General features: G+C 35.7%; 1 protein-coding gene across 1 annotated transcript in view; it reads right to left on the bottom strand.

Annotated features, from left to right (window-relative positions):
- The window catches only part of SCAI (suppressor of cancer cell invasion), a 105,377-nt gene that overhangs the window by 17,414 nt on the left and 64,806 nt on the right, over nt 1–23,157 (bottom strand). Inside the window, exons 4-14 of the mRNA XM_012639682.1 lie at nt 21,416–21,511; nt 20,790–20,876; nt 19,394–19,492; nt 13,214–13,310; nt 12,141–12,239; nt 11,843–11,995; nt 9,733–9,834; nt 9,371–9,472; nt 8,221–8,299; nt 6,394–6,493; nt 3,055–3,136 (exon numbers count right to left, since the gene is read on the bottom strand). Coding sequence (XP_012495136.1) covers nt 3,055–3,136; nt 6,394–6,493; nt 8,221–8,299; nt 9,371–9,472; nt 9,733–9,834; nt 11,843–11,995; nt 12,141–12,239; nt 13,214–13,310; nt 19,394–19,492; nt 20,790–20,876; nt 21,416–21,511 — 1,096 coding nt within the window. The remainder of the gene's footprint in view (nt 1–3,054; nt 3,137–6,393; nt 6,494–8,220; nt 8,300–9,370; nt 9,473–9,732; nt 9,835–11,842; nt 11,996–12,140; nt 12,240–13,213; nt 13,311–19,393; nt 19,493–20,789; nt 20,877–21,415; nt 21,512–23,157) is intronic.

Here is a 23,157-nt window from a genome sequence, read left to right as displayed (position 1 = left end):
AATGACAGATGGTTTTTTTTTTTTTTAACTCTCATTAGTATCACAGATAAAGCCAATTAACTCACCTAGCTCACTCCTAATGGAATCTAAGAATCAAAATACCGGCCATACTTGTTACCCAAATATTGCTATTTCAATTGTTCTCCTCTGAAAGGAGGCTCAGACGAGCCTGCAAAGCTTCTCCAGTGTGGAAAGGACATGGGCGTTGGAATGAGAAAGACTGGTGCTGGAAATATTAGGCAAGATATTGAACTTGCGCAGATACCAAGCTTCCGCAAGTATAAAACAAGGATAACAGCACCTTTATTTAATCCTTCAACATATACTGATAAAGAATCTTTTAAGTGTGAAGCACTGGGGACATAAAGACACACGTATCTATGAACACACACATGCTTCAGGGAAAAGAGCAGAGTGCTGGTCATCAGACCTTTACACTCCAGACAGAGCAGTTGTGTTTTCTTTGATAAACATGACCAGGCCACAGAGAAAGACCTAAGGATACTGACATTAGAGATTACTCAACTAAAAAGTCCAGCTCAACTAGGACCAGCCTTACCCCCCTCCTCAGAGTTTCCGATAGGTTTGCTGGGCTCAACTCTTAAATATGAGCAGAGAAGCCAGTATTAGGATACTCTAAGGAAGGTCTCTAATGTGAAAGACATAGGCAAAAATAAACAGAAACAATCAACAAAAAGGAAACAGATACTAGACAAGGAGAGTAATTTAACAATGATGACTGAAGCCAGGCACAGTGGCTCATGCCTGTAATCCCAGCTACTAAGGAAGCTGAGGTGGGAGGACTGCTTGAGCCCAAGAGTTCGAGGCTGCTACTTTCATAAATATAAAAAAGTAATATTTAAATGAAGACATACACATGAAACTTTATATTTAAATGAAGAAACATATAGGAGACATATACTTATAAAATGCTCATATATATGAAACATATATAACGAAGTAGGTATTCAAGAAATAATACATTAGTTACTAAGTTCTCTTTTTTCATTAAAAACTTACAAAATGGTAGTTTAAGACTTCTTTACAAATGCTTTTGTGGGAAAAGCAAATATCAGACACCTTCAGATGTTATCACAGAACTGCATGCTTGAATTAGATGCATTAAGTAATACTAATTTTTAAAAAGACCAAATTGGTCTGTGCCTTGCTCTGATTTGCCTACTGCATATGGGGTCCTCATTTCATTTCTAAAGACCAGTATGTTCTGAACAATTTAATTCTTTAAAGTACTGACATTGCATGTGCCATCAAAAGCAAACAAACAAAAAACACTTTCTATTTAGTCACAGTTGTCTTGGGCATCTAGAATTAAATCATGATGTATAACTGAGTAAATACATTTCCAATTATGCACAAAGGTGTTTTTTAAAATCAGCATCCAATACTCATTCTATACCTAAACAGTGTTCTGGAAATAGCAGGCATATACAATGAATGATAATCTTGAGATTATAAGAGGTGTCCAATAACATGCAATTCAATTGAAAGACATTAATAGAGTGCTAAAATACTCTGAGTGCATGCTAGATCATGTTAAACTTGACCTGCTGTATCAACACATTCTGTTACATCATCAAACTGTAGCAACTGATTCATGTTCATTGACAAAGACACAGAATGCTTCTTTTCAATTCTGTGAAGAAACAAAATGCCTACACTCTTCTGGTTTTATAAGTTGAATTGTGGTGGCCAATAAAACTTTTCCTTCAACAGCCTCCCACACTCTCCTAACTCTCACAACACCACACACACATACATACACACACACATACACACAAAATTTAAGAAAGTATACAGGAAACTTTCCTAAAAATCAAAAGTTGTAATATTAAACTGACAAAATGGATAGCAGGAAATATGCTAAAAAATTTAGAGTGAGTTAGATGCTCCTGGAATTCAGAGTTTAAAAAGTGAAACTACAGGGGGGAGGGGAGAGGAGGGGACGGGTAATACGCATACACAATGAGTGCGATGTGCACCACCTGGGGGATGGACACGCTTGAAGCTCGGACTTGTGGGGGGGGCCAAGGGCAACATACGTAACCTAACATCTGTACCTCCATGATATGCTGAAATTAAAAAAATAATAATAAAAAAATAAAATAAAATTGTAGCACATACTGAAAAAAAAAAGTGAAACTAAATATGAAAACTAAATGGAAAACATATACTTGGGGTCAGCTCTCTTGGCTACTAGACATTTCCATTGCTCTCCTAAAATAAACCTATAAATGTTTGCTTCTCCATCTAATTGCAAATAGGAACATTCACAACAGAAATAGTTTAAAGTGGAAGATCTGTGCACTTTGTGCACACATTTTTCACTAATGAAACATTCCAACCAGATATAAAGGACTCTAAAGACTATATTTTCATTTTCCTATAAATTGTTACAGTTTGAATTCTAAAATCCAACTTTAAAGTGCTCACTGTGGCATTCTTTTTAGAATCTCTGAAAACCACAGCTTTAATAGCAAAATATAAAACAAAGGATATTCGAGTCAGATTCCTGTCACCTTTTTAAGCATTCAGGGCCATCTTTTGTTCCAAATGTCACAAATTTTTGAAAAATGAAGTACATGTAAAACAATGTTAATATTCAAAGACTATAACTGTATAACACGGGATAAAAGTTTCACTTAAACTACTCAGTGTGTAGACAGAAGGGGAAAATGTTCGAAAACTAGAAAATAAAATTCACCTTTATACTTCTACCTCTATAAAAAAAATTATTCTGGGTTGTATAACAAAAATAAACCTCCCACCAGAGATCTTGGAAATCTTGAATTTTTTTTTCCTGCAGGAGGATTTATTATTTTCCACTGAGAGTCCATTCATGCGTTTTCTTCTTGTTTCTATTCATAACACGAGATCCTGACTAGCATGCACAACCTCAAAAGAAAAGAAACACTAAATACAAACTGCATAAGATTAAATAAAATAAAGCAAAATAAAAAGGCACACGTTAAGAGCGGGTACCCTTGGGTTGGTGCCATAATGTCTAATGTGTGCAGTAGCCATCAGGACACTCACCTTGTATGCAACACTATTGGAAGAATCCACAATGATAAACAGGGGCTTCCTGGTGAAAGGATAGAGATCTCCAGGATGAAGGCTGGAAAAACAACAACAACAACAATGAAGAATTGTATCACTATGTTGGCCAAGTCTCAGAAATCTTATTCTTCAGTTTGATCTGCTCATATATATCTCCTTTTCATCATAGCACTGAGAAAAAAACCAAAGATTTGATGGGATTAAGACCACTGGGACTTAATGATGCTATGTCTGAGGCTGTGAGAGGAGAGGAAGTGAAGAAATTGCCTGAGCAGAAGCCTGAAATAAGGGTAGATGTTAACTGCCTAGTTGGGGGACATATATCAGCAATCTGGGAATACAGCAGAGCATGCTCCAACCTCAGAGCCTAAGGGGTCTCATGCATGAAAAGCTGTGGGCAGCCTGACTTGAAAACTTCTCATGGCTGTAGAGGTAGATTGCCATATGTCAGCCCAGGAGAAGGGTCTCAGGGCTTCCATTGTTTGAACACTGGGCCAAGTTTCTTCTCTCCCTTTCTCTCAACAATGCCTCAGTTAATAAAAAACCAGTCTCCCAGTGGAAAGCATGTAGTTTCTTTGTTCCTTTATCAAATGGGTCACATCTACTGAAGTTAGAGATTGATATCCATGTGCATAGCTTGAGCTTGGGATAAAATTAGTTAGTTTATCTTGATCAAAAGGATTGTACCTAATGAAGAATTATGTGTTTTTCACTTCTAGAAAGGAGAAGGAAATTAGCTAGTATACCTTGTGATTTTGGGGGGAGCCCCAAAACCTTTGCTCATTGTATCCCGTGATTTTTTCCCATGAGATCATTGTATTTTGCAACATGGCAAAGGGAATAAAAAGCAAGTGCTGGGTTTCAGTCATCTCCACCTTGGTACCAGAGTGCTGGTGGTCCCCTGACTTCCCTGCTTTCTTAAATATTATTTCTGTTTCTGTGTCTTTGTTTCATTCATTTCTTGCAACACGGTCTGCCAGGGGACTCTCTCTTTATTGGGGACATCGCGAACCCCTGATAAAGATTAATTAAGCAAAGGACAAAAAAAGTCTGTATTTACTGGGATAGCCAAGTTAGTTTTATTTTAAACAAAAAGTTTAGAAATAATTATTACTGAAGAATATCTAAGCTAAAGAGAAATCTATATATTTAAAGATGACTAAACATACGGCATGAAAACCTCAGAAATCAGCAGGCAGGTACTTGTTTCATATTCAAAAGCTCCTTCTAAAAACATGTTTTGAAAACAAGAAGCAATAACACAACCAGATTTGTGTTTCAATGAATCTTCAAAATCTCTATTTTAAAGATTTTTAATATTTCAAGTAACATCTTAATATTACAATATTAATATTAATATTGCAGACAAGTAGGGAACCCCCCTTTACTATCATTTATGTTTTCTCTGGACATTTGCATCAGAATCACAAGGGTGCCTGTTAAACATGGAGATTCGCTGGGCCACAGAAGACCTATTAAACCCAAAGGCTGAAGTCCAGTAACATGGATTATATTTGAGAGCCACTGCTGGCATGCTCTCTTGCCCAAGGCTTAGTAGACTATGTGTACATGTGTACAGATATTAATGTAAATGTAAATGTATATAATGATGTTTCAGTGAGCAATATCATCAAACTTCAATACATTTTAAATGATTTTTCTTTCTTTTATTAATAAAAATTGTACATATTAAAGGTGTAAAACACGATGATTTGATACATGCACGCATTGTGTAGTGAGTACCATGATCAAATTAATCAACACATCCATCCCCACACATAGTTACCCTTTGTATGTATCTGTGTGTGTGTGGGTGATGAGGACACTTAAGATCTACTCTTTTAGCAAATTTCAAGTAAGTAATACAGTATTAACTACTGTCAACATGCTGCACTTTAGATCTTATTCATCTTATAACTGAAAGGTTGTTCCCTCTGACCACATCTCTTCATTTCCCCTGACCCCTGCCCCTGGCAACCACCACTCTATTGTCTGTTTCTATGAGTCTGACTTTTTTATATTCCACGTATAAGTGAGATCATGCAGTACAGGGTCAGCATCTCTAATCTGAAAATCTAAAATGCTAAAAGCTCCAAAATACAAAATTTTCTGAAAGCCGACATAATATCACAAGTGGAAAATTCTATACCTGACCTCATGTGACAGGTTGCAGTCAAAACACATGCACATGGCCAGGTACGGTGGCTCAGGCCTGTAATTCTAGCATTCTGGAAGGCCAAGGTGGGAGGATTGCTTGAGCTCAGGAGTTTGAGACCATCCTGAGCAAAAGCGAGACCCCCATCTCTACTAAAAATAGAAAAATTAGCTGGGTGTCATGGTGCACGCCTATAGTCCCAGCTCCTCAGGAGGCTGAGGAAAGAGGATCACTTAAGTCCAGGAGTTTAAGGTTGCAGTGAGCTATGATGATGCCACTGTACTCTACCCAGGGCGACAGAGCAAGACCATGCACACAACACAGTTTATTCAGCATCCCAAAGGGAAAAATAAAATTATCTTGATACTATGTGTATGAGGTGTATATGAAACCTAAATGAATTTCATGTTTAGACTTGGATTCCATCCCCAAGATGTCTCATTATGTATATGCTAATATTCCAAAATCTGAAAACACCCAAAACCTAAAATATTTCTGGTCCCAAGCATTTCAGATAAAGATATTTAATCTGTATTAGAAATGTAGTTTCAGACCAGTCAAGATTTCTTTATAACAAGATTGCTTTTTCTCAGCTAGAGAAATTCTAGAGCCAATAATGACCCAAGCAGTGAAGGTGTTGTGTTTGGAAAAAGAGCAAACTTTCACAGATGAAATTCTATTTAAAATCATACAATTAAGTTCATTTGTGCTTTATCAAACCAAAGGAACTTTATATGCAACAAATTGAGTCTCTGTCTCAAAAAAAGAAAACCACAAGATGAAAATAAGTTCTTTCCAAAGGAATCTTATAGAAAATTCATATTGATGTTAAAATATATTATATCCTGACATATTATTTATTTATGTATACATGCATTGTCTCCTACTAGAATGCAATTTTGTTCACTCACATATTCCCAGTGATTGAATAGTGCTTGACATATAATATATACTCTATAAAGCTGAATAGCAACCAAAAATTCTAATTTCCTAGGATAGTCAGAGCCTGAAATATTGCTGGAGTTCAAGTAAGTATTATTAATAGTAGTCTAAGGGAACCTTTCTAGTACTTGAAAAAAGTCCCCATTTCACTTAATATTTTTTATATTTATAGACAGAGCTGTAATTTTTATGATAGGGAGAGACACCAGAATACATACCAATGCATTTCCTTGTGGGATTGATTTCGTTTGTGGATGGCATCTCCATTTATAATATCTCGGTTACTATTAGTAAGTACACCTCCAAAATCATAAGGACCTATAAAAACAAAGGGAAGAATCCTAGACTTCAATTGAAGAGTATCATTGATCTGATGTTCAAATACAAAACTATTGTGTGAATCTCTCATAGACAGAAGGAAAGATAATTACAAAACATTTTAATTATTTTAAAAGCAAACATTTTAATTTAATGAAGTACTTAAATGATTTCAGCATGTTTGTCTCAATATTTTAAAAAATCATTTAATTATTCATCAGTTCTTCAAACAGAACATAATGAGAAACAAAACAAGAATCTACTGCATCCCATTATTCTGGGTAATAAAAGGGATGGAGATCTGGAATGTCCAAAATGACCTTTTCATTTCAAGGTCATTTCATTAAAATTTTAGGTTTAACAAAATTATTTTAAAAAGACAGTTGCAGAATGAAATCTTAATCTCTTAAACAAGTATAATTTTAAATGAGCCACTAATTGTAAAATTTAGGAAAAAATTTCAATAGAATTTGAAAATTCTCTTTGAAAAAAACTTCATTTTCAAGAAAAGTACTGCCAAATTTCAGTGTGTGAAAAATCCATTATTATTACTATTAAATCAGCCACTTTAGCTCTGGTTTTGAAGTTAGCCTTTTCTCACTGGATTCATATGAGTTAGCTAAACTCTTATCTAAATGGAATAGCAGCTGTGGAATGTTCGGATAATCTCTCTTGAAGGACCACTGAGTTTTTACCTACTGTACTTTGAAAAAAGTAAAATAAGAGGTCAATATGTTAGGCATGGACCTAGAAAACCTGCTTTCAACAGTATATGTTATAAGACATAGAAATAATTTTTTGTAAATAAAATTACTAACTTTATTACAAAAAAACTAGCTTAAGATTTTGCATCACTTTTAACGTTAAGTGTTCTACTTTATCACTTAAAAAATCACTGCAACGAAAAGACTAAAGAGATTTGTTTTGTTTTCATTTTAACATTTAAGAGAAGCTATAGGTCATGCACGGAAGATGGCAGGGACATGCACTGTATAAAGGAATGCAAATTTCAACAAACAGATGAGGAGGAAAATGTTAAGGATGTTTAGACAATATTTTTTTTCTTTTGCCTCGATAGAGATTTAATTATCTTATTTACATCCAAGTTACTCATCTATTCTGATCAATTTCTGGACTCATATATTCTTGACGGTTTTAAGTTTTTATTCTGAAACAGCATCCCAATATTCTACAGATTGAAACCATAAAACAAAATAAAGGAAAAGAACAGAAAACAAAATCATGACAAGGGCTTGAACTTTCACAGTTACAAAAGTACACTGATTTCTACAAAGACTTTCAGCCATAATGTAGCCACTGACCAAGTTCCCTAATGTTCTAAAGGTTGAGAAAAATTCATTGATGTGAAATAGATAATTAGGCTTACTTATTCCATCATCCTTTCAACTTTAAAACATCAAACTCCTTATATATATCTATATATGTTTATATATTATGCTTTTGGAAAATTTGATAGTGAAGCAAGCACTAAATATGTGAATTTTCTGATGACTTAGAAGAAAACTGATGGGCTTCACTGTATAATATTTCAGGAAACAAGAGACCGAGGTATCCATAAGATTGCCAATTCAACAAATAGACCAGGTTTTAAATTTGATCGCCTATCTAGAAAGCTTGAGATGGTCTGTGGGCCATGGGGCATCACCTTGTAGAAAATAAAGAGAGTTCAAGCCCTGCTCACGACAGGGAGCATTCCTTTATTATACCTTCACTATCAGAACGACCTGTGGGGAAAACGCCAGTGGCCGACAGGTAAATCAGAAGCACGCTATTGGCAGGCAGCTCCTAAAATTAAAGAAAATCACACATACAAAACAACAAACAGGAAAAAACAACACAGTTTTATTTAAACTTCATGACATTTTAAAGTTATGAGGAAAACAAGAACCTCATTTAACATATTGTCTTTTCCAAGAGAAGAGTCACTCTTGCTGGTTCTGACTTAAAACTCTACACACAGCAAAGATTCATCATTAATCTATAATCTGTAACTATTGCCAGAAGTTGTGAAGATGTTCTCTGATTCAAAAACCCCATCATTTAGAGAATGCTCTCTGAAAACCTGAAATGAAGGAGATCCAGACTGTAAGTCTAAAAGACAAAATTCCTTCCATGGATTTCTCTATATAAACTTTGAGAAGAATTCTCCTATTTCACATAGTTCTTTCAGACTATCAAAATGTTTCACAGAGCTGCCTGATTATATAAGATGCCTAGGCACTCTGCTCTTGTCACTTCTGAATTGACTATTATACCTAAAGTAGTTGAATAATAAAAACCTGGAGAAAAGAGCATGATAATTTTTTTTTTTTTTTTTTTTTTTGAGACAGAGTCTCAATCTTTTGCCCGGGCTAGAGTGCCGTGGAGTCAGCCTAGCTCACAGCAACCTCAAACTCCTGGGCTCAAGTGATCCTTCTGCCTTAGCCTCCCGAGTAGCTGGGACTACAGGCATGCGCCACCATGCCCGGTTAATTTTTTCTATATATTTTGTCCAGCTAATTTCTTTCTAATTTTAGTAGAGACGGGGTCTCACTCTTGCTCAGGCTGGTCTCGAACTCCTGAGCTCAAACGATCCGCTGGCCTTGGCCTCTCAGAGTGCTAGGATTAGAGGCGTGAGCCACCGCGCCTGGCCAGGAGCATGATAATTAATCAACATTCTCATTAATTAATAAGGAACATTCACAACATCATAAGAAATTTTCATTCCAAAAAAAACTGTGATTAGGATCATTATTTTAGAGGTGGTTTTTCATTTTCATAGACTCTTGACTCAAATAGTCAAAGAAAAGAATGATTCTCAGATTTCATTTAGGGCGCATTTTCCCCACATAGTAAAAAGTACTGGATCACACATACCTTAAAAGACGCTGCTAAGAATGTGTACAGTTGGCTGAAGGTTGGTTTGTAAAGAAGATACTTGTGAGGGTTTTCTCGTCTGGTTGGCTTGTCAGCTGATTCCTGTATTTACACATAGAAAACAATATATAGACAACCTATACTTGACAGATGAATTATCAATGCCTGTTTTCACTATCCTTTTTATCAAATATTCTTCTTTTTACTCAATGTTACTATAATTATGCTTCTTTATTTCTCCGTTTCTCATCAAGGGAATTCTTATTCACATTTGTAGCATTTGTTGAATAAAGGGCTGCGTTCCATGAGGAGCGGAAGCAGTCAGAGGGTTACCACGTTTGCAAATGTAGGGAGAAGATCACCTGCATTCCTGGTTTATTCATCTGGGAAGCTAAATTCATTGGCTCCCTTTCCAGAGCTTGTAACATCCGGAACATGTCAACAGTTAGTTCACTGAATTTAACCTGCAAGAAAAACAAACCTGGCCTTTAATGCAGCACACAGACCTTGAAGTCTTTCATCACATTATCACTCTTGACTTTCAAGTGTATTAAGGACACTGGTTATCTTATTCTCTAATATTTCACCATGAAAATTTTCAAAAGACAGAAAGGTTGGAAGAATTGTACAGTGATACCATCATCTCTATCTTATAATTAACATTTTGTTTTTATCACATTCCCCATCTATCTACACCTCCACTGATCCAGCAATTGCCTCAGGTATTTTTAAAAACAAAACAAAACAAAATACAGTTACTGAAACACAGAGACTATATTAGGTCCTACAAAACATGCTAACTTTTGGCAAATTAGCCAGGCTGAAATATCGATGTGACTCAGTATTGGGAACAGGGTCTAGCATAGAGTAGGTGCTCAATAAATATTTTAATTAATGTATAAAAAGAGAGCGACAGAAAGGACACATCAGAAGAGAATAAAAGGCAAGCCACAGAGTAGGAGAGGGTATTTCAATATATAAATCTGACAAAGGCCTTTCATGCAGAATATATTAGGAACTCCCACAAATTAATAAGAAAATAGTAGAACTGCTTGGTCATAGGGTTAGTACCTATTATATAGTACAGCATATACTTAGGTGTACTATATAATGCCTCATGTTTTTCTAAAATGGATATACCAATTTACACTTCTACCAACAAAGTATGAGGTATCTAATTTTTGGGTAATCTTGCCAGGACATGCTATTATCAGTTTCTTGATCTGTTTTGTTTGTAGCCATTTGGGTGGGTGATATCTCATTTGGATGGGTTTTTTTGTTTTTTGTTTTTGGTAGAGTTGGGGTCTTGCTATATTGCCCAGGCTAGTCTTGAACTTCTGGGCTCAAATAATCCTCCTACCTCAGCATCCCAAGTAGCTAGGACTATAGGCATGTGCCACTGTGCCTGTTTCATTTGGTTTTAATTTTTTTTTTCTAGACAAGGTCTCGCTCTATTGCCTGGGCTAGAGTACAGTAGCTGGATCATAGCTCATGGCAACCTCAAACTCCTGGGCTCAAGTGATCCTCCTGCCTTAGCCTCCCAAGTCAAAAAAGCCTCCCAAGTTGCTGGGACCACTGAAGCGTACCACCACACCCAACTAATTTTAAAAATTTTTTGTGGAGACAGGGTCTTGCTATGTTGCTCAGGCTGGCCTCAAACTCCTGGCCTCTAGCAATCAACCTACCTTGGCTTCCCAAAGTGCTAGGATTGTAGGCGTGAACCATCATGCCTGGTCTCAAAAGAGTTTTACGGTAGAAATTTGCAAAATAATGGCTATAAAAGCCAAAAATGGAGGACTACTAGAATAATTTAACAATAACAAAAATGACAGGTTCGAGGATAGGATTCAAAATTAAAGCTTGTGTAAATAACACATAGAAAAATGTCTTTACTGGTGACTTTTCCAATGTCCAATAAATTCCAGTAAATGACATTTCCAGTGCATTAAATCCTCAACATTACGGGATTATTCTGTTATAAAAAAAGTATTTGAAATTCAGTTTTGACAAATGTACTCAAAAACAACTCCTCCCAACTGGAAAAGTAATATATAGAAATTTTGGAAACTTTAGGAAGTTGTAAAGAAGAACATAAAAATCACCTATAATTCTGCTATTCAGAAATAAATCTTTTAGATATTTGTAAATTACTTCCTAGTCTTTTTCCTGTACGTATATGTATATAGACAGTCTAACATATATGAAATAATTCTGTTTACATAGCTCCCTGGAAAATTTATTTTCATTTACCATATCATGAGTTTCCTAGTTATTAAAAATTCTTTCTAAACCATTTAAATGCCTGTAACATATCCCTTATATGCACATACCGTAATTTAGTTAATCATTTCCTCACAGATGGATGTCAGGATATTTATGAGGAAATAGATATCCTTATTATCCCTGCTGTGATAATCAAGAGCATTATGTTTCAAAGCAAATTTTAAGCATAATTCCTTCACAGTTCTTTACCTGATTATTACAATTACCAATAATGAGTGCATCAGCCAGGGACAACTGTCCCACGATCATGCCCTGTTCGAGCAATGGGGCTCCTGTTTCAGCCAGGCGATTAGATGTGATAACAATGGTATTATCATCATTCAACACCATTACAGGGTCCGCCTAAAGAAAAAAGCAGTAAGAAGTTAATGACCAAGACAAAATATCAATATAAGTTAATGCTTCTTGACATACACATACAACAAAAACATAAACCACATAGCCATTTATATATTCATAATTACGATCTTTCTAGTCAAAAACTGACCTCAATGAAAGCTGCTACTTCTTGAAGCACCAAGTTCCATTCCACTTGATCTTCAGTATTAAAGCGGTGAGTATAATCTTCAATTTCATCTGACAATTCCTGATTTTAAAATATCACCAAAAAGTGTTACTAAAAATTCCATAAAAATACATAGCTATACTATACCATATTCCTGACAGAAACTGATACAGTTAAGAATTTTATTATAAATAGACAGTCCCAATTATAACCAAAAAGAAAGAATAAAAACCACATGGATTTGCTTCAAAATCTTAAACTCCAGAATGATACACATCAAATAAGATCTTAAAGAGATCCATTTCCTACTCAGTGCTACATCAGCAATCAATTAACAGAAAAGTCAGAAGAAAATTTAAAAATTTTAACATTTTAAAAAATTGAATACATCCTGATTGCCTTTGGACTTATACTGTTTTTTGGAAATAGTCTTATTAGTAGCTATGGAAGAGGAAGACAGAAAAGGAGTATATAGAGCTACTCCTGTTGGCCTTGTCAAAACTGGCATGTTATATTTGAAAGAAAAATTAAGAAGCATGCCAACAAAACTACTGAATACAGAGTACAACCAGAATTTAGTATGCAGTAATTACAGATATTAAGTGGATCGTGAATACAGTTAGCTCTTAATTACCTGAGTTAATGAAAGAGAGAGTTATATAGCTTCTGTAAAGTGATGGAAAAACTAAAATTCATTTACAATACCTCCATAAAACACTATGTATTTTTTCATGACCTCAATTTCCAATTATCTTAAACTAAATACTTTTTTCCACTTGCATTTTCAGCCATCCACTGATGGGCTGCGAAATGTAAAAACATGCGGAAGGGACAAAAGGAATTAAGATAATTATCTTTGATTAGTGTAAATGCATTGTAATATGAACAGAGTGGGAAATATTTTCTACCATTACCCATGTCAGAAGTTATTATACTTTGAATGTTGTAATTATTTATATACATCAAAATTATTTTAACCTAGTCTATTTTTGAGAAATAAAATTATCCATATACAATTAGAGATTAGGATTCTAATTACTTTAAAGCACATTTACCTTTACCAGATCCTTCACAACATCCATTTTGTTGAGAAGAAGACAAACTACTATAAATCTTGCATAGTACCGTAGCTTCTTAACTACCAACTCAGGTCTAAGATAGATAAATAAAAAATAACTCATTAGGTTAAAAAAGAAGATATGCTTTTTTGATTTTTCCATTTTTCTGATGGCTTTTAAAACGCTTTTCATATTTTTTGCAGTTATAAACATTTCCATATATAATCATACAGTCTTTTTGACATATTTCTTATTGATTTATTAAGCTGTTCATCCATGTATTCATTCATTCAACAAATATCTATTGAGAATTTAGGAGTACAAGGCACTATGCTAAATGCTAAGAGTAAAATGGTTTTAAAAAAAATCTATAGACACAGTCCCTTCTTCACAGATCTTGCAGACAGAAAAATACTTAAAATATACAGGAGATAGATAAATACTTAAAACACAGTGGAATAAATATAATAACAGGAGAAATAAACGATGCTATTTTGAGTCCAAAGGACTGGATACTGGGTAAGAAAAGGCTACTAGAGAAAGTGATAAATGTTTAAGATAGCAAGGAAGGGTAAAAGACTATGGAAAATATGAGGTGAAAAGAATTCCAGGAAGAACATTCTCGTCTTGAAATCTCATTTTTCTAATATTAACAATCAAGCCAGCTTTCTCATGCTTACTGCTTGTATGTCATATCTTTTTTCATCTGTCTACTTTCAATTACCTGTGTCTTTTTTTTTTTTTAGTATATAATTTTTTAGAGATAGGGTCTCTCTCTATTGCTCAAGCTATAGTGCAATGGGGCAATCACAGCTTATGGCAACCTTGAACTCCTGGGCTCAAGCAATCTTCCCACTTCAGCCTGCCGAGTAGCTAGGACTAGGGCATGTGCCACCATGCCTGATTTTTTATTTTTATTTTCAAAGGTGGAATCTTGCTATGCTTCCCAGGGTGGTCTTGAACTCCTGGCCTCAAGCGATCTTCCTGCCTCGGCCTCCCCAAAGCACTGTGATTACAGGCATAAGCCATCGTGCCAGCCTGTCTTTTTATTTAAATTCATCTGTTGTAGACAGTGTATCATTAAATCTTGCTTTTTTTTACCCACTTTGACAATCTCTACCCTGTACATTTACATTTAATACTGTTACTGTTTTGGCTAGGTCTGTGTCTCCCACCTTGCTGTTTGTTTCCTATTTGTCCCTTCTCTTCTTGTTGTTCCTTTCTTACTTTCTGTTTGGTTAATCAAATATTTTTTAATGCTCCTTTTTATATCATCTAATGGCTTCTTAGTTATACCTATTCTGTGTTATTGTTCTTTCAGTGATTGCTAGGAGTAGCAATGTGCATCCTGAACTTATCAAATGCCATTTACAGTCAATACTGCACCTGTTCAAGCCTGACACTTTACACTTACCCTTATCAATTCTAACCTCACAATTTCAACTTCCACTTCCTGCTTTCCATATCCCACATCACAAATACTTTACAACAGTATATTTTGTGTATATGTTTCACACTTTCCATAATAAAAATTTTTTAAAATTCTTCTTTGAATGAGTTATTTAGAAACATATCATTAATTGACAAATTTCTTAAATTCTGTTTTATTCCTGTTTATAATGGAATTATACAATGGTTAGAGAACACATACTTGAAAATTTATTGAACCTTGTATTAAATTTGTTTTATGGCAAATATAAGTCAACTTCACAAAAGTTTCATATAAGTTTGAAAATAATATACATTTGCTTATTGCATACAGTTTTCTGTAAGTTGGAACAAGCTTTTGTTACTCGTATCTTATAATTTCTTATCTTCTTGATATATAAGGTATTAAATATGGTATATCAAAAATTCCCATATACATTAGACCATTTATTAATCTTTCCACTTTTTGCTTTATTATAATACTACATTATTGGTTATATATAAGTTTAGAATTTTTCTATTTTCCTTAATTGTTCCTTTTATCATTATGGAGTAAACCTCTATCCTTAATAATATTTTCTGCCTTAAATAAAAATAATATGTATTGTCATATTTTCCTCCTTAGTATCTGTCTTATTTATCTTTTTTTATGTACCTTATATCTTTGAAGGATCTCTTATAAACAGTATGTTACTGGGCTTTTCTAAAAAAGGCATACTGACAATGTCTGTCTTTTAAATGGAAAGTTTATATCACTTTCACTCACTGATTACCACCATATTTGGACTTGTTTCTACTTTATTATTTTGTGCTAGGTATACTTTTTGGGGTATATTTTCCTTTCCTGTCTTCCATTATAATGATTCATTCTATCTGTTCTGAAGTTACACATTCTCCTTATATTAAGCATATTTTTCTTAGAATATTAACAAACTACTACTTACTCTATGCTTTTTCGGAACAATAAATGGATCTTATTAGAATGACTTAATTCTCTATCCTCTGTCTTCTCTCACGCTATTGTTATCTAAGATTTGGCCCCATTTTATTTTAATAACTTCAATGAGCCATTATTACTGTCTCATAAAATATGTGTTTTAGGATACAAGGGGATATTTTTTTTTTCACCAATCCTTCTTGTATATCACCCCTTCTAGTTTTAATTTTCCTCTTCATTGTTCTTTTATGTCACCAAAACCAACTACTCCCCTGTGAAGTCAACATGGCAATGAGGAAATGAACTAGGGACTTCCTTACTGTCTTGACAGCTAAGTTGCCCATTTAAAAGGATGACTGTTCTATTTTATCCAGCATTTCTAGGTGTTTTGGAACTGACAGTATTTTAGGTTATCTAGCCTACCACACTGTCAGGAGAGGAATTCAAAACAGAAATAAAATTAGTAGAAGGACAATGTCAATTCATACCTGAAATATGAACGACTTAATTCCACTAATTTTTTGATAAAACAGGTTCTATTAATCTACAGATCATGAATTATGTAACTGGCAAACTTTCCATGAAGGGCCAGATAGTAAATATTTTAAGCTTTGCAGGCCATATTTGATGCCTGTAGCATATTCATCTTTTCCTTTTTCACAACCCTTTGAAAATGTAAAAATAACTCTAAGCTGCCAGCCAGTACAAAAACAGGCCATGGGCCCAATGTGGCATGTAGGCCATAGTTTGCCTATCCCTGCATGTAAAACATGTCAGGACTGTAAAGCCATAGCCTATTGGCCGACTCCATATCAAACTGCGCAGAAAAGTGACCCTCACTGGAAGGGTCCACATCAAGCCCTTGTTATCATCAATACCACCACTGTGAACTGCCAAAGCCATCAATTTCAGATTCGTATTTCCCACATTAAAAAACTTCAATACTGTCACCACTAAAGTTGAAATTATGAAGCTTTTGACAAACTCTGGACTCCAGAATTCCACCTTGTCCAACCTACCAGGCCCACTACTTGTAAGACACTGACTCTAACTGCACGTTTGCCTGAGAAACTCCGTTCTTCCAGGTGGCTGCCTGCAACATCTCCCTACGACCTCTTGTGTACTCAGAAACTTCACCTTCTCCGTATCTAACTCTGACTAGGTTCAGCCTTGGCCATCTTCAACAGAGCTGGGGTTTGTAGGTCCTAGGATGAGTGGTCATATAATAACACCTCTCTAAGCAGGATGGTCCCATGGAATGAAATGTTCTGAGTGTTGACTACACTTAGTGACAGGCAGTCACCATGGTGACTGCTGGAATGCATCATTTCTCCTGGCCTCAACATAATCCTTAGGTGCTGAGACAATGCAGAGAGAACTTGTTCCTTTTGAGGGGAGAAAATTTTTGCCTTTTAAAAACTGTGAAATTGTGGAATATTTTCTTACTTGGTTTTATCTACTGGCTATTGATTTTAGCAGCTGTTCCTCATTCCTATCTTGACGGACCCCCTTGCCCTGTGTGAACTAAGAAACAAACAACCCACCAACTGAACAAAGCCTTTCCTAAGCACATATAGCAAGGTCAAGGTTTTACACACTGGATCGCGTAATTTGATTCTAATTTACTGGCCCAATGCAAGAGATTTTGTCATCCTGATTCCAAATAATCCTGCCTCTATTAATCTGTCCTACACTCGGAAACAGCACAGGAAAACAATTTAAATGTGGTGTTTGCTATTAAGGCAGAAAGTAACTGCAATAAATCAAACTGTTATGTTTTAAGCCAAGGGGCCCAAGGCCAATTTCACTTTTGGCAAATTAGAAAATGCAGAAAAGTGAATTATACAAGGTATTTTGCTATTGCTTGAAATAGTTCTCTGCTTATATGTACTTTTTTTTTTAATGCTGACAAAATGTTACATAGCCCTTTTGCATTTTTTAATATATAATTCATCTCACCGAGAATTAATACAAATAGTATAACATAAATTTTTTAAAAGTTAGGGTTGGTGGAAATATATCTATAGTGAAAATATGTGAAGCAAACCATAGAAAAACCTCAGGGAGAAGTAACGGGGGGAACTTCTGACGGAAGGATGATGTCAGGGGATAACAAACAGACATGAGAGGAAAATGCAGACTCCAGCACCGACGCCCCTCACTCATACCACGCAGACTCCCCTGCACAAGTCTGAACAACATACATGGGAATGAAAGGGATATACAAAAGTGGGACTTTTCCCAAAATGTCACTGTTTAGCTGGAAAGATTACAATAGGCAACCACAAGGTACTCTCCAGGAAAACATGTCAAAACTGTTTTCTTCTACTGCTAAGGGAATATAATCTTTTCACCATGTAACAACTAAGAATTCTTTTGCTGGGAGTAGAGAAAACATTCAGATCTTCTATGCCTGAACTTTCTCTTCCAACAATTCTCAGAATGCTAGCAAGAAAGATTCTTCAGCAGATCCCTGATTTCTTCCACAATTCCACACTCATCTGGAATTAATAAAATCACAATCAATGGCTACCCCAAATATGTCTGTAAGCTCCATTAGAAGATAATCTTCTGAAAGGGAACTAGCACCCCTTCTTTTTTTTCCTCTCCCATTCAAGTATCTGCTACAGTACCAGATATGCGTTCAATAGATTTTTATTGGGAATGAACGAATTCTACATAATTTTTTCTAACAGTAGCGTTACACAACTGCAAAACAGTCCTGGGTTTATTAAAAAAAAAAATTTCAAACAGCATTAGCAGCCTTTTCTCTAGTCTTACATTACAGCTGTTAACGGCTTTTGAAGATGTACGAATTAAGATTACACAGGCTAAAAAGAAGAAATGTTATTAGCTAAGCTTCATGTTGGACTCATTTTTTTCCCGTGAAACCTGTGTGACCCCACTCTCTCATAAAGCAATAACTCCAACCCTCCTTTGGTATCGGGACATGATTACAATATCGATTTTTTTTTTTTTTTTTTTGAGACAGGGTCTCACTCTGTTGCCTGGGCTAGAGTGCCGTGGCATCAGCCTAGCTCACAGCAACCTCAAACTCCTGGGCTCAAGCAATCCTCCTGCCTCAGCCTCCAGAGTAGCTGGGACTACAGGCATGTGCCACCATGCCCGGCTAATTTTATATATATATATATTTAGTTGTCCAGCTAATTTCTTCCTATTTTTTTAGTAGAGATGGGGTCTCACTCTTGCTCAGGCTGGTCTCGAACTCCTAAGCTCAAAGGATCCACCTGCCTGAGCCTCCCAGAGTGCTAGGATTACAGGTGTGAGCCACGACACCCGGCCTTTTTTTTTTTTTCTTGAGACAAGGTCTTGCTCTGTTTCCCAGGCTGGAGTGCAGTGGCCTCATTGTAGTTCACTAGAGCCTCAAACTCCTGGGCTCAAGTGATCCTCCTGCTTCAGCCTCCAGAGTAGCTGGGACTACAGGCACACGACACCATGCCCTGCTACTTTTTCTTTTTGTAGAGACAGAGTCTCACTCTTGCTCAGGCCGGTCTCGAACTCCTGGCCTCAAGTGATCCTTCCACCTTGGCCTCTGAAAGTGCTAGGATTATAGGAATGAGGCAACGTGCCTGGCCAACATCTATAATATTTACTGCTCTTAGGTAACATGTACCTCTGTATACTTTTTAGAAGGTCTTAAATAGTAGGCACTCATTAAAGCCTGTTTAATGAAGTAAGTTTAATGAATGTAAGTTATAAACAAACATGTGCTTTTCTGCACAATTTCCACACAGACTAAAAGGTTTTGAATGTTTAATCCTCAACTTTCTAAAAACACAGTAGATGCATACCTGTCTTCTTTATTGACTTGAGAATAATATGATCTCTGTCTGATTGCAGAATAGAAGGAGAAAGCCTCATTCAGATAGCTGGTCTCAGATGTGCGTAAGCTATGAGAAAAAAAAATTTTAACATGGCAGTGTCAGAAACTCTTCACCATCATAAATACTTGTTCCATATTTCTCTATTCCCTACATAAGGTGATAGCAATGACTGCCCTAAATTTGAACCAGCAAGGCAGCAATCATAACACCCTTAAGATGCATAAAAATAGTAATAATGATATTTTTGGTAGAGATGGGGTCTCGCTTTTGCTCAGACTGGTCTCGAACTCCTGGGCTCAAGTGATGCTCCTGCCTCAGCCTCCCAGAGTGCTAGGATTATAGGCATGCACCATGGCACCCAGCCCAAGCCTTTTTTTTTCTTTTGGAGACAAGGTTTTGCTCTGTTGCCCTGGCTAGAGTGCAGTGATGTTGTCATAGGACACTGTAACCTCAAACTCCTAGGCTCAAGTGATCCTGCTGTGTCAGCCTCCTAAGTAGCTGGGACTACAAGTGTGTACCACCACATCCAACTAATTAGCCACTGCACTTGGCCCCAAGCCTTTTTTATTGTATACCTGATATTACTTCATGACAATGAAATGTAGATTCCTAAAAGGAGCTCTCTTCTTTCCTTGACTCAAGAGTGGGACTATATAGATGTTAGTGCTCTAAGGATATAATCAAAAGTACCTTTATTTATCTCATGTAACCTTTCAAACAACATATCCTACAAGTATGAGTTTTTAAAAGAATCTTACTGACAACCATTCATTCATACATACAAGTTATATCTCTGCATAGTATTAAAACTTAAGTGAAGCCATAAGAACTATAAATTTACCTATTATTTATCATTTATCTAAAACAGAAATCAAACTCCTTTAAGTTATAAATGAGTCTGACCAAATGAACTTTGATTATGGAAGGTCATTTCATAATGTTGTCTCCTCCCCACCCCTCAATGGGTTCATACTATATCACCCAGGCTGGTTTCAAACTCCTGGCCTCAAGTGATCCTGCCACCTTAGCCTCCCAAGTAGCAGAGACTACAGGCACAAGCCACCATGCTCACCTAATTATTATAATTTTTAGACATGAGATCTCGCTATGTTGCCCAGGCTGGTTTCAAACTGCTGGCCTCAAGAGATCCTCCTGCCTCAGCCTCCCAAGTAGCAGGGATGACAGGTATGACCTATTATAGCTGGCTTCATGATGCTGTCTTGATCAATCTGGTCTCAGCTATTAGGATTTCATCTGGAACTTGTTGTATTCACGCCTAACAAGTGAGTAGACTACGCATACTTCTGCATGCTGTGTTTTAATCAGGACAACACTTTACTCTTTCCATGTACAATGCACTTACTAATAATGGTAGTATAGCTGCCCAATCTTGGAAGCAATTTCCCCTATTTGCCACCGCTTCAAGCCATACCGATTATCCAAGACTTGTCTGTTTTATAATGGAAACAAGAAAACAGAAATTAGAGACTATAAATTTCAAAAATAACCAAATCTATAAATTCAATAGAATAAGATACCATCCAATTCAGCAAAGCTCATGAATTTTTCACAGATTTCAACATAATCATTCAATTAAATTCAAAAGCATTTATTAAATGTCTATTTAAGTAAGTTCAAATATAAAAAGAAACTACTTTGAGCTATGTCCATGAAAATTCGAAGCAACACATACATAATAGCTTTGGCTAATAGAGAACATGTATTTTAGAATGAAACCATGAATCATCTCACTTATGTTAGAGTTAATCTGAACCATTAAAATGTAACATTGTCTTAAAAAATCAGATAAGAACACTATATTTTAAAATCTTAAATAAATAAGAAAAAATAAATTTGTTTTTATTTGGGTCATAAAGATGAACTATATTATTTAAAAAGATCCAGATAAAAAGCACTGAGGTAGTAAAGATCAAAACTGTGACTAACATAATGAGCTTTCACTTTCTTTTAACTAGAAAATTCCTTTACCGATGCTGCTGCTGGAACTTCCAGAGTTTGGTGTAAACATCAAAAGTTCTTCCAAAATAGGACTGCCATTGCTTCTGTCCATATTGTGGCAAATCCCTGTAATAATAAATAAGCATATATTAATTTTAAATTTCTTATACTATTTTGAAATTAAGTCTTGTGATGGTACAAACCAGACAGATTTAAAGAATTCAGGTGTTCTTTTTTTAAAAAAAAGTTACAATTTTTGGAGGAGAAATAGTTCTATAACAAAGGTCCAGGACACGTTCTTTCCTGTTCTTCCCCACACTTGCGACAGTTCACTCTCAGTGTTCTTTGCAGATACCTCTCCCAGGAGGTTTCTAGCACTCTCTTCCCTCTCCCTGGGTGATCTTTTTCACACTTAGTTATATATTGATAACGTCCAAATGTTCATCTTCAACTAAGAACTCAGCAGTGTGAAAAATATTGCTTTAGGGAATATATCTGGAAGTGGATGTACAGATGGCATTATCGTTTTCAACTATTCTATCCCCTCCCCATAAGAGAAATATACATCCCTGTCCTTGGCCCTGGTGACTTATAGTACATGTCTTTTAGAGACAAATACTCCCTACCATACAAACATTGGACCTGGTCATGTTAACTTGCTGCGGTCAGTGAAATATAATTTTAAGTTACCTATACCATATCTGAGGAGATGAGTAAGAGACATTATGTGGTTCAGCATTTTTATTTTCCCCTCTGACCTAACAAGATAGGGCTGCTCTTCAGCCTGGAACACAGAGTAAGACATACTTAGCAGGGCTTCCAAACTGCAGACAACTTGTAGCTAACATGGGAGCTAGAAATGAATCTCTTATAGTAAGGCATTAAAATTTTGGGGTTATTTGTTACAGCAGCCCTATTTAGGAAAAGCTAGTACAGAAACTGGTAACAGGGATAGGTTACTGCCATAACAAACATATACCCTACTTGCATTGGGACTGAGTAGCAAGTAACTGTTACTGAAGGCTGCAAAAACCGTGGTCTATATAATGCAGTGGTAAATCTGCATTTGCCTGTGAAAACTTAGAAAGCAGATTAATATAACTAATGAACTTGTGGATTTATACAAAACATCTGGGAAACAGTATGCTACTAGCCCTGGATGCTGTTAGTTGCACTTAACAAAATACTGCAAGAAAAAGATGAACTCAGAAAAGAACTAGCTGCAAGCAGAGTTGAAAAGGAAAAGAGAAAAATCCACAAATTCAAGAACTTTCAGCATTATAAGCTACAATAATTACTCATACTTAACTGTAAAAGATACAATTGAAAAATGCTATCCATAAACGCCAATTAAAACTCAGGCTCATCCTCAGGGCAAAACTTCTTTGTTAAAGTCTATGAACAGATGAAGACAGCCCCAAGTACATTCTTTCAGCAGCATACAATTGATCAGAAAAAATAACCAAAGGATTTGACTGTCTTGTGGAAGCCTGATAAGCTCAAGGTATCACTAATAAAGTCTAGAAAAGAGAGCAAAAGAGAGGTCTCAAATTGTGGGTATGGCTATTGGTACATGAAGCTAACTTGAATCAAACAAAGAAAGTCAACTACATTTCACTAGAGTTGTACCACCAAAAGTCACTTGCTTTATAAAGAAGCAATAATCATTCACTGATTATAGTGTGGTATACTTCTTATCCTAGTCTATCACTTATCATCCCATTTTTATTGACTGAGTTTTTTTAATGAGTAGTTATCAAATGTACCAATCT

This window comes from Propithecus coquereli, unplaced genomic scaffold, assembly GCF_000956105.1.
Source record: "Propithecus coquereli isolate 6110/MARCELLA unplaced genomic scaffold, Pcoq_1.0 Scaffold142, whole genome shotgun sequence".
Taxonomy (NCBI): Eukaryota; Metazoa; Chordata; class Mammalia; order Primates; family Indriidae; genus Propithecus; species Propithecus coquereli.
This window is presented reverse-complemented; position numbering and strand designations above follow the sequence as displayed.